Source organism: Lactuca saligna, chromosome 5 (assembly GCF_052625555.1).
Source record: "Lactuca saligna cultivar CGN05327 chromosome 5, ASM5262555v1, whole genome shotgun sequence".
Classification (NCBI taxonomy): domain Eukaryota; kingdom Viridiplantae; phylum Streptophyta; class Magnoliopsida; order Asterales; family Asteraceae; genus Lactuca; species Lactuca saligna.
The window spans coordinates 279278351-279291292 of record NC_136421.1 but is presented as its reverse complement, the minus strand read 5'-3'; the positions used below and the strand labels follow the sequence as shown (position 1 = coordinate 279291292).

The 12942-nt window shown below is 34.1% G+C and overlaps 1 protein-coding gene across 1 annotated transcript; it reads left to right on the top strand.

The window, feature by feature from the left end:
* Positions 1-10826: 10826 nt before the first annotated feature.
* LOC144998003 (transcription factor ORG2-like) lies at positions 10827-12625 on the top strand. The gene is made up of 3 exons (XM_078957850.1): positions 10827-11193; positions 11354-11752; positions 12405-12625. Exons 1-3 carry the CDS (start codon positions 10855-10857, stop codon positions 12477-12479), a joined length of 813 nt encoding a protein of 270 aa, XP_078813976.1. The 5' UTR covers positions 10827-10854; the 3' UTR covers positions 12480-12625.
* The last annotated feature ends 317 nt before the right edge of the window (positions 12626-12942 follow it).

Below are 12942 nucleotides of genomic sequence, written 5' to 3'. Positions count from 1 at the left end.
ATTGATAAGTTATAAACATTTTTCGATGAAATTTAGATTTCTATGAATTAATTTGTTGTATAACAAATTCAAGTGGAATTTCACATTATTGAAATGTTAAAATTTAACATTTTAGAAGGTGTTCTAATGATTAAATATTTAAAAACTAAGTCAATTTAGTTACAAAATTTTACAAACTTTGCATTTCAGTTTTAACTGAAGTTAAAAACCTTAAGATAAGTTTTCTTGCATTTTAGATCTGTCTAACTAATTTTCACCATTTTAAGATCTTAAATAATTATAAAATAATGAAAAATACTAAATACTTAATAAAAATTACCAAACTTCTGATTTTTGTTCTAACTATATTAAAAGACTTCCAGATAAGTTTTCATGGGTTATAGATATGTATATTCATTTTTCCCATATTTACTCCTCTAGATCAATACAAATTCTTGAAATATAGCAATCAGTTAAGAAAATTTCGCAAACTTTATACGTCACTGATATGCAACATATATAATCTGGAAAAAATATAAAATGGATTTTCAAATAGTTTACATGATTTTTCTGATTTTTGGGTATTTAATCTATCAAAATCGAGATAAATAGAAAACAGTTTTAAAAATTCCCAAAACATTTTGTACTAGTGTTATTAGACATATATAATCTGGGAAATATATAAAAGTTGGTTTCCAATCAGTATAAATATTTTTCTTTGTTTTATTCACTTAAATAAGGTTTAACTCGTGAATAATTATTAAACAGTAAATGAAAACTACCAAACTTTTTGTAAAATTTATATAAAGTGTACATAAACTAGGACAAATACCAACATTGATTTTTAAATAGTGTAACGTGATTTTATGATTTTTGTATGTTTATTTTAACAAAAATGATGCTGATTAGAAAACCATATGTAAAATTTTCCAAACTTGGTGTTCAACTTTTATTTAACATATATAATTTCGGAAAAATGCCAAAGGTGATTTTTATATATAGGAGTCTGATTTTCATAATTTATGTGTATTTAATAAAAAATTAGAATAAATAGTAAAAAGTTAAGATAATTCCTAAACATTTGTTTAAAATTTTTGATGTTGTATATAATATAGGAAAAATACCAAGATTTATTTGTAAACAGTGGAGTCCGATTTTTGGATTTATGAATGTTTAAACAGTGGAGTCCAACTTTTTATATATCATCCTAATATAATATAATATGTTCTGGTAAATTTTCATGAATTTTGGATGAGTAAAACTATTTTTCCCTATTTTAGTCCATTTTATACCCAAAAATCATGGAAAATTATAAATACATTATGAAAAATCCTCAAAATATTTTCTGAGTATTCCACATGGTATAGAAGTTGTGAAAAATCATAGATGAGATTTTCAAATTCTCTATCATGGTTTTATGATTTATTGGTATTAAACAAAAGAGAATTTAAAAATCATACCAAATGGTACCAAAAAAAAAATAAACTTAATGATAAGTCTTATTATCTTTAAGGGTCATCCAAGAATTTATCGAAGATTTATGGATCTAAGAAATTATTTTATATGAATTATTTCTCTATTTTCTTGCAATAATTATAATAATTCGAGAAAAATGAAATATTTTCTTAAGATTTCCAGAACTTCTCATTTTGTTGGTGGGATTCTGGGAAAAATCGGATTTGGGAAGTAAATGTGTTTTTGGTATCTTCATGTAAATAAAATCCTTGATGAACACATTTGAAAGCTTTTAGCAATGAACTTTGAGTATCTAACATTTAAAAATAAAAAGTATTCACATGCATGTTGGTTTGATGGCCATGCATGAGTGTGAAATGTTCAAAATTCATTTTTGAAAGAAAACTCCTCGTGTATGTGGTGCTTTTTCACTAAAAACTTGTATAAAAGGGCATTATGTTGATTTTTACATAGGTTTTGGTCATGGGACTTCACCATCAACATGCATTTGTTTTTAGGTGAAATCCTACCAACCATCATAATCAAAACCATATCTGTGTATGTGTTCATGATTTTTCATTACAAAGGGATAGGAGAAGAAGAAAATGCAAGAAAATAGTAAAACTTACAGGAATAGTGAGGTAGAAATCGATTTTACCTTCAAGAACAGCACATGATGATGAAGATTTCGAGTTTAAGGTGTGTTCTTGGACTTGTTTTCTAGAAAAATTTGTGTGTTTGAGAGAGAGGAATAGAGAAATGGAGTGGTGGAGTGCAAGAGAGAAAGAGTGAAATAAAAGTGAAGAGTGTAGGTTTGTGTAAAAGTGGTTAAATGTTTTGGGAAGACAATTTTTGAACGAGGAGAGAGGGTGGCTTAATTTTTGAAGGTGAGAGGGGCTCCCTCTTTCTTCCAGTTTTATAAAATTCCTATATATTTTATATAAATATCAAATTTTTATAAAATATACACCTTAACCTAATTTTTATTCATAAAACTTTGTTTTTTGACTTATAAACTAAGGGTAAATGTTAATGACTTCAAATTTTATTTTCCTTGATTATATTTCCATGAATTTCATTATTTTGGATTGATACTGTAAGGTTCATAACTATTTTCATAAAATTTTTGAGGTTAAAGTTTATAAAATTAGGTATTTTTTTCGGATTTTGCTGAACTTTGAATATCAAAATAAATTAAATATGTGACACTTCAAATTATTTTGTGTTTGCAATTTATTTGTATCGGTTTATTGACATTCGTTGTAGTGTGAGACCTCTCATTCAAAGAATTATATGGTTTTGGTGATATGTAATTTTATTCGTGAGCTAGTTAGAGGATGTTAGCGAGAGTTCCTTTGACAACTGATAGCGGAGAGTGGTGTGGAATTTGCCATTGGAAAACCTAGGAAGAGATTTAGTGTTGGGAGCCTTATCTTGATAAGGGTTAATTGTATTGTTATAAAGTGACTTGGTAGATTCAAGGCAATCCTTGAGGAAAGTACGGATAGATGTGGAAGGTAGTATGTACCCGTACTACTAGAAGCATGTGATCTGTACAAGAGTCAAAGAGAGTTGCGATGAAACCAGGAAGCATGTAGGGTTTGTGATCCTCGATATATTTTAATGCATATTTTGATGGTTTATATGGTTTATTTTCAGTATGGTGAATCTTCGAGGTAGACCGGTTGGTGGTTTTGGTGCTTGTGAGGGCTCGGGATTAGGTTCTGGAGCCGGGTAGTTTGATGATACGATAAGGGAGTTCATTTCGTCTAAGATTAAGCATTGAATTCTCGAGAAGACTCTTGTGATCTTCAGTACAATCAAGGAGGGTATTGTGGAGCTGTTGGAGGAGCATTTGGGCTCTTTTTGTTCTAAGTTGATGCCCTTGATTGGGGAACATTCACTAACCTTCAGGGAGTTCCGGGTATGTGGAACTCCAGACTATCATGGGGCAAAGGACCCGATAGTGAGCAGGAGGTGGTTAGAGGATGTTTTTAATGCCTTCCGCACTAGCAGTTGTCCAGAAGGGGCAATCGTCAGAATTGCTTCCTGTCTTCTGAAAGAAAGTACCCTAGAATGGTGGGAGGACGTTGGGCGTGCAGTTCGTTCGGATTCGAACCCTAAGTGGGGGAGAGCTAGTGGTACAAAGAGATAGAGCACAACGTGGACCGATTTTGTGTTCAGCAGCGAGGGCTAGATGTTATGTTCAATAGTGTTGTTCCAGATTTGTCTCATATGTCATGGATACTGGTGATAAGGGTAAGACGACTGTGGATGATGTGCTTATTGTGCGGGAGTATCCATATGTGTTTCTAGAGGATTTACCTGGGGTGCATCCGGAGATGCAAGTTGAGTTCAGGATTGATTGGGTTCCAGGTGCGGCTCCGATTGCCAAAGCACCATATCGGTTGGCTCCTCCCGAGATGCAGAAATTGTGTACACAACTACAGGATTTGTTAGACAATTCAACCAAGCAGTTCGCCATGGGGAGCACTGATCTTATTTGTGAAGAAGAAGGATAGGTACCATCTTATGTGCATTGAATACCGGTAGTTGAATAAGGTTATGGTGAAGAACCGTTATCTACTCCCGATGATTGATGATCTGTTTGAGCAGCTTCAGGTTGCATATTGGTTTTCCAGGATTGATTTGCGTTTGAGTTATCATCAAATGAGGGTTAGAGATGAGGATGTGCAGAATACATCTTTCTGGACTCGTTATGATCATTACGATTTCGTAGTGATACCTTTTGGGCTCACCAATGCTCCATCCCTGTTCATGGATCTCATGAACCATGTGTGTAGGCCGATGCTGGATGGGTCTGTGATTGTTTTCATTGATGATACCTTGGTCTATTCTAAGACCCAAGAGTAGCACGAGGAGCCCCTAAGGGAGGTGTTGGAGACTTTGAGGAAGGAGAGACTATTCACAAAGTTCTCAAAGTGTGAGTTCAGGTTGCGTGAGGTGTAGTTTATGGGGCACCTTGTCAACCAAAATGGTATTCTGGTCGATCCAGCCAAGGTTGATGCTGTGATGCGGTGGGAGGTTCCGAGGTCTCAATCTGAGATTCGGAGTTTCCTTGGTTTAGCACGTTATTATCGGAGATTTATCTAGGATTTCTCCAAGATAGTTGTTCCTTTGAATTGGTTGGCAAGGAAGACAGTTACATTTTGTTGGGGGCCTGAGTAGCAATCATCTTTTGAGACGTTGAGACAACAGTTGCGTGAGGCATTGATTTTGACCCTGTAGGAGCGTGTTGAGGATTTTGTGGTTTATTGTGATGCGTTAGTCACGGGTTTGGGGGGAGTATTGATGCAGAGGGGTCGTACGATCGCTTATGCTTCCAGGCAGCTGAAGCCTCATGAAGCAAATTATTTGAAACATGAATTAAAGTTGGGGGTTGTGGTTTTCACCCTCAAGATTTGGTGACATTAATTTCATGGGGTTCATTGAACTGTTTACACGGACCAGAAGTGCTTGATTTATCTGATGGATCAGCCAAATCTGAATATGAGGAAGCGTTGATGGTTGGATGTGTTGAATGATTATGATTATGAGATCCTTTACCATCTGGGGAAAGACAATGTGGTGGCTGATGGTCTTAGCTACAAGGCGGTTGCAGCTCCGATCAGGGATATACGTTTGAGGATGACCGTGACTACTCTGCTATTTGTGTGGATTTGGGAGGCTCAGATCGAGGCTATGAAGGATGAGCACCGGAAGAGTGAGCGTATTATGGGTCAGGTGGCTTCCTTCGATTATAATAGTCGTGAATTGTTGACTCTTCATCAAAGAGTATGAGTTCCATACTGGGGAGGTGTGTGTCAGCTTCTGATGGAGGAGGTGCACAAGTATAGGTTCTCCATTCATCTTAGGCGACGAAGATGTATAAAGATCCTCATCCTGATTATTGATGGCCTTGTATGAAGTAGGATGTGGCTTGGTATGTGGAGCATTGATTGACTTGCAGGAAATTCAAGGCTGAGCATCAGCGACCTCACGGCAAGAGGCAACCGTTGGAGATTCCCATATGGAAATGAGAGTATATTAACATGGATTTAATCATGAAGTTTCCTCAGACTGCGCATGGAGCGGATTCGATTTGGGTCATCGTGGATCGATTGACCAAGAGCATACATTTTATCCCGATCCAGGAGAGTATCTTTGCGGAGAAGTTGGCAGAGGTTTACATCATGGAGGTTGTGGCACGATATGGGGTGCCGGTTTTTGTGGTCTCAAACAGGGATGTCAGGTTTACTTCCAGATTTTGGAAGAGGTTCCATGATGATTTGGGTACTCATCTCCATTTCAACACAGCCTTCCATCCACAAACTGATGGTCAGAGTGAGCAAAACATTCCGACTCTAGAGGATATGTTGTGGGTGTGTGTTTTGGACGTTGGTAGGAGTTGGGATATGTATCTTCCATTAGCGGAATTTTCATATAACAACAATTATCATGCCAACATTGATCGACCTCCTTTTGAGATGCTTTATGGGAAGAAATATAGGACCCCGATATGTTGGGGTGAGGTCGGTTAGTGGTTTATGGGGATTACCGAGGTGGTACTTAAGACTACCGAGTTGATCCAGCAGGTTCAGACTAGGCTCCAGATAGTTCAGAGTCCGCAGAAAAGTTATGTCGATAGACGTCGATTAAATTTAGAGTTCCAGGTGGGGGATATGCTTTTTCTAAAGGTGTAATATTGGAAAAGTGTCATCCAATTCTGGAAGAGGTGTAAGCTGATCCCCAAGTATATCGGCTATTTCATGGTTTTGGCCGAGGTAGGCTGGGTTGCATATCACTTGGATCTTCCAGATGAGCTCAGTCAGATCCATAACACGTTTCATATCTGTCAGCTATGAAAGTGTTTAGTGAATGATTATGCAGTGGTTCCATTAAAGGATATTTAGGTGGACGACTGCCTGAACTATATTGAGAGATTGGTGGTGATTCTTGATCGGAAGACAAAAACCTTGAGGAACAAGGATGTTGTGTTGGTGAAAGTTCAATGGCAGCATTGCAAGGGTTCTGAATGGACGTGGGAACCGGAGGATGAGATGAAGAATCACTATCCAGAGTTATTTGGAGCATAGGACTTCGAGGACGAAGTCTGATTTAAGTGGGGGAGAATTGTAATATTTGGACCTTGTAATTTTCCTTTTAACCATTGATAAAATAAAATAATTGCATTTTTGTCCTCTGGCTAGTACATGGACGTACTCTATGAGTACGCTTAGTGTACTAGCTAGATCATGATCATGGGTATTGACCATGTATGTTGGGCGTATGTTGGTTTGGGACAAACATAATTTTTTAGGGTTTGTGCCTTAATTAAGGTTCTTAAACACATACCCTGACCATTGTAGACCAACCTCCATATCTTGAAAACCCTAACCTCGCCCTTATCCTTTTTTTTTGATGTTCTTGAGCTATTGTGAAGCATTTTGGTGTTTTTTTTTTTTTTTTTTTTTTAATATATATATCTTGAAGTGGTAGAAGAATATTGAAGACTCATTCCTTGGAGAAGAGCTTAGAGATCTAGATTTACCTTCTTCATTTCGTGACTTTTGAGGTATAAAGTCCATAACTTGTCAACTCCTTGTATGGATCTTCTCTTGGGATTGTTTATGGCTATTTTGGTCGCTTTTGGTTGGTCCTTGTGAGCTAAGGCTGTTTCAGAAGCTTAACCTTTTAGATATGGATATTTTAGGGGTCCCTTAAGAATAAAAAACACAAACTTTATGGTGTATATGGAATCGTGCATGTGTCAAGACCCTTTATAAAGCTCTTTTGAGCTTCAGAGCCTCATTAAGCCATGCATGCACGTAAAGTTGCCAACTTTACATGATAAATCATCTTTTGGGACAAGAACTGAGAGTACAGACTATGGGTTGAATGGATTAAGTGATTATTCATGTAATTTGGCCAACAGGGGAGTACCTTGGGCGTATATGCTAGTACACTGCACAATACTAGCCCCGGAGCATGTACGTTGAGCGTACGAGCTGAGTACGCGTGGGCTTTAGAATTGGGCTTCTCAGTTTTGGTTCATATGTGGACCTTAGGAGTTTAGGGCCTTTTTAGGACCTAATATTTCTAGTTGGATTCTTTTGGTAGAAGGCCCACGAAAGGATTTGGTCTCAATTTGGAAGATTGGGTCACAACAGGGCTTTAGGTGACCATATTTGGAATTAGACCTTTTTAAGTAGTCAATGGGCTTTAGTCGTGGACCAATTTGCGTAAAGTGTAAAATGGTCTGTTACCCTAGTTTGGAATATTAGTGTGAGGCGGGATCCAATTATTAATTGAATGTTATTTTGTGATGATAACGCAAGGATTTTCAGACCAACAACCAGAGATTTATCAGCAGATAAATCCCTAATTTAAAGGTTATTAGATAAAGATTTTTATTATTTAGCATAATTAACTATAGCTAAGGTTACTAACATACCCTTTTATGATTTATTCATGATTTTATTTTTTCTTAATTCTTATTGGTGCTTACATACATACAATATTTGTTGAAAACATATGAACCTAACTCTCTCTTTCTCTCTCTCTCTCTCTCTCTATATATATATATATATATATATATATATATATATATATATATATATATATCCGCAACGCGTTACGAAAAATGAATATAAGACATACTTTGCGAATACAAAATCAGCTCTAGTTGTGGTAGCCGAACACTTGTTTCCTCTCTCATAACTGTTTTTCCTCTCATATAAATAATGGCTGTTAATAAAGCATCGGTCCCGCTCTCGTGTGGGTAAATGACTCCACACTTATGGGATGCAACGCCTCTCATTAAATATCTCTAATGAAGAAATCTCAGTCGGTCCTAATTTTTGAACTTACTGGCAGGATCTTAAGGGAAAAAATATGCAAAGATCTAAAACATTAAATATCATCAACAAGGAAAAAAAAATAAAAGAAAACCAAAATACATAGTTTAAACAAACTAAAAACACACCAAAATCAAAGTACCAAAATATTAATTCTAGAAAAGAACAAAATAAAATGAAAAGGATAATGTGGTTACTCGTCATTGTCTTCATCGTGTGTCCTTGATGCCTAGCTCCTTCGTGTGACTAGAGGAATAGTGGGAAATAAAATCTCTGATCTCATAATAACTCAGAAATAATACTTCCTATCTATCAGATCAACCCCCTCATATCATGTACGTCGCTCTCCAAAATAATGACATATTGTGACCGAAATATCAGGTCTATCTCTGCCTTTATGCCATTTATTTAAGGGAATTAGAGAAAAGATGACTGAATACGTACTTGAGCTTAGAGATATGAACTTGCTCAAATTGGTAAGTGATGGCATAACTTGGTTCATCTCTATGGTGTATGCTAGATTGTACTTGCTTTTCTGTAAACAGTGCATCTTTATTCCTACTTAGGTAACATAGTATACTTTGATTTCTTAATATGTGAATCTAATGGTTGCATGATTTAAATTGAAATTTTTTAAAATGGGTTTTTGAGAACTTCTTGCTAATTTAGGAAAGATTTGGCATCTTTTAGATAATGGTACTTACACCTCTCATATATTTCCAAAAATTCCCTTATTGTGTGTAGATCAAATTCACAGGTCTTCCTGATATGTGTAGGGCCAAACAATGTAGCTCGGATGTTGTGAAGGTGGCATCAAGTGCTTCTACTACTATTTGTTGATGACTTTCATCTACTTCAAATTTGATAACATTATTCTATAATTAGAACAATTATTTGTATGACATATAAAATTTTATGCAAAAGATTATATTTTTTGTATATATATATTTTTTTGAACGACAAATAAATATAAATCTCCTCTACCTGGGATTGAACCCAGGACCTTCTAGTTAGTAGTTAGATTAGAATCTGCATTTTAGAACCTCCTAGTTAGTATTTTTTTTATATGATATCATATTTTGTATTATGAGACATTAAATGCTTGATTTAATTTGAAAATTAGTAAATTTATGAGTAATAATTTTTTTAAAACATTTAAAATTATGACACACAAAAATTTGTATTGTTTTTGACTATAACAGAGGCCTTAATGACATACAATGTGTTTCATAAATGCTTGCCGTATGTTTTTGACACACAAATACATGTCGTTTTCCTTTATTACATGAGCTTTAATTACACGCATTTGTGTGTTATCTGGACCCCTTTATGATACACAATACATGTCATTAAAGGGTTGTTTTCTAGTAGTGATATATCATAGTGATGAATTTTCGCAGCTATATATAGAATTCATCGACAGTGTGACACGGGAATGGCTTTGCCGTGGTATGGAATCGAGAATCCATAAGGTATAGCAACTTGTCATCAGGCAGCGAATAAATTTGCATCTTCAGCAGGGCACAGTGCACTTAATTTTAAAAAGGAGAGGTACGGTACGGGGCGCATGAGTTAAAATTCAATATATATATTTTTTTTCAGTTTTTTCTGGTCCAACTTCGTTTTTCAATGTTATTGTTTTGTTTTCGCTCCAGCAATATATTATATTTGTTAAGTAATAATTTAAAACTTTTACACTTTTTATTCCAAAAAATATAAAAACATAAGATAAAATAATAAGAAAATATAAATTAATAAAATAATAAGCAAATATAAATTAATAAGAAAACATGGGAAATATATTATTTAAAATAAGCATTATCAAATGAATGTTATCAAATGAATATGTAGAATTCTTACCTAATTAATTGGGTTCTTACTGGTCCCTCTCACTTCAATAATATATGCCGTTTCCTGTTCGAAAACAAAAACATCAAAACAAGTATACATCATCATAAGTCATAGCAGTTGTAAAATTTCAATTATTAAATATTAATTTTTTTATGAGCGTATGATATCACATAGTTGAATAAAACAGAAAAAATAAAATAATAAATTACATCTACGCCAATAAACAAGTGCTAACTTCTTAAGTACAACATATGTAAAATAAAAGGCAAGGACACACTTATGCCACATACCTTTGCTAAACTTGTAATTGAAAACTAACTTAGAGCTTTCGAATGGCACGAGCTGCACGTGAATTCATCTTCCAAGAATTTTATTTGCTTGATAAAATTCTATGATTTTTATTTTATTTATTCCAACTAGCTACAATACTGATAGAGTCATGTGAAGTGTGAACTCATTAGCGACTATATATTCGTTAATTAAGTTATATCTGCTTATACTAAAAAATATAGTTGTAGTTGTAACGAAAATGCGTGTGTTAGTTTGAGGAGAATATAATTTCTAAGATGATGTAAATTTCACTTTTATAATGCAAGAGGATATGGCTAGCTAGTTTAGTGATCATTATATAAATATACCAACGTATTATCCTAACTTCCCATTCTTTTTTTCTTCAAAACACGATTACATATAACTGAAAAAGAAAGAAAAGATGCAAGCTTTATCTCCTCTCTTCTCAAGTAACTTCGCATGGCCCTCTGAGGATCTCATACCAAATCATTTTCAACTTGATGGCAATGATCATTCTATAGATGTTGAAGCCAATTCATATAAATCTATTCTTGGTTTTCATACATATGCAGATATCCAGCCTGATTTTGCTAATGAAAATTCTAATTCTTCTGGAGGGCTTGTAAATGGTGATTTCACTAATCCTTTGATGGTGGTGAAGAAGCTCAATCATAATGCCAGTGAAAGACATCGTCGTAAGAGAGTGAACGACTTGTATGCTTTCATTCGTTCACTACTACCGATTTCCACTGATCAAAAGGTGCTAACACATTTATCTTGTTCAAATGTTAGTGAGAAAATCAGTCGAAAAAATGTATAATTCTAACATGTGCAAACACATGACTAACATTTGAGCTGTATATAGATCAGCTCTAATGTTTCAGTGGGCCTAGCCTTATAATATTTCTCTTTTGACACAGAAAAAAGTAAGTATCCCTGGAACAGTATCGCGTGCACTGAAGTACATACCAGAACTACAAAAGGAAGTAGAGACATTAATACGTAAAAAGGAAAAGCTTTCATCGTATTCATCATCAAAAGCTTATTTGAGGCAAGAAGGCATGAAGAACGAAATGGGTAAAGATGCAAAAATTGAAACAAATTCATCCTTTGTTTCTTCGGTAAGAGTTTTAGGAGCCAAAGAAGCTGTCATACAACTGATTTCTTCAAAGGATCATATGCACAAGAGGAAGGAGATTGGTTTCTTGTCAAAGGTTTTGAAATACTTAGAGGAGCAAGAAGATGGGTTAGTTTTGCTGAATTCATCGACCTTCAAATCGTTGGGGGAAGGGATGTTATTTAGCACTCTACATATTCAGGTTTATAACTGTGATCTCTTTAATCTTACAATGCAGTGAAAATATATATTCTCTTAAAGCAACCTCAAATCTAAATTAAAGTACGTAGGGAATCTTCTCTAGATACAATTGGTTTTGTTTAAAAAAAAAACTAATTAATATGAGTCATTATTCTTAGGAAACTTTCTCAACTGAGTTGAATCATATATTTTTCTATAAGCATGATTTTAGTTTTATATACATAGAATGTCGAATAAGTAGGTGTGCCGCCTACTCTGATTTTAGATGTTTATAAAGGGTTTAGGGTTTAGGGTTTACGGTTTACGGTTTAAGGTGTTTATATAAAGTTTAAGTTTAGGATTTAGGGTTAAGGGTTTAGGATGTTTATAAAGGTTTTAGCGGTTAGGCCTTTATAAATATTAAAAGTTAAAGCTTCTTACGGTTCTTAACATTTTTTGGTTTTCATTTGAACCACTCCATATATATATATATATATATATATATATATATATATATATATATATATATATATATATATATATATATGGATCAAGCATACTTATGTCATAGATCTTTGTTGGCCACAATGATCAATCAGTTATTTCAATATTAATTTCATAATTAACTAAATTTAATTGAAATAGTTATATTAATACACCATTGTGTTGAACAGGTGCAAGGTGATAATAACGTAGACGCTGGAAGGCTGAAAGAGAAGCTCTGCTCTTTCTACCAACAATCAGATTGAGTTTTACTCCAGTTAGAATGCATTGTCTAGATATTAGATCTAGTAATTAGCAAGCTTTAGTTTTTGACATATTAGTTATATAGCGTTCAACAAAATAGATCATTGAGAATGTAAATTAATGCCTAAACATTTGTAAATACTAGATAATCAAATGTGAATGATAGTAGGAAAATCGTTGCCATTCCTTCGTGCTTTGAAAGGTTACGTGAATTTACTTCTTATCAGATCCCTATGCTTCCATGAATTAGTGAATAACGCAATTCTAACAAAATATGTAGACAAAAAGGTTGACAGATTAGTCGCGGTATGTCCAAAAAGTATATAATAGAGTCAGGCCAAAAGTGATTTCCCTCCCATTCACATGAATATATATATATATATATATATATATATATATATATATATATATATATATATATATATATATATATATATATATATATATATATATATATATATATAT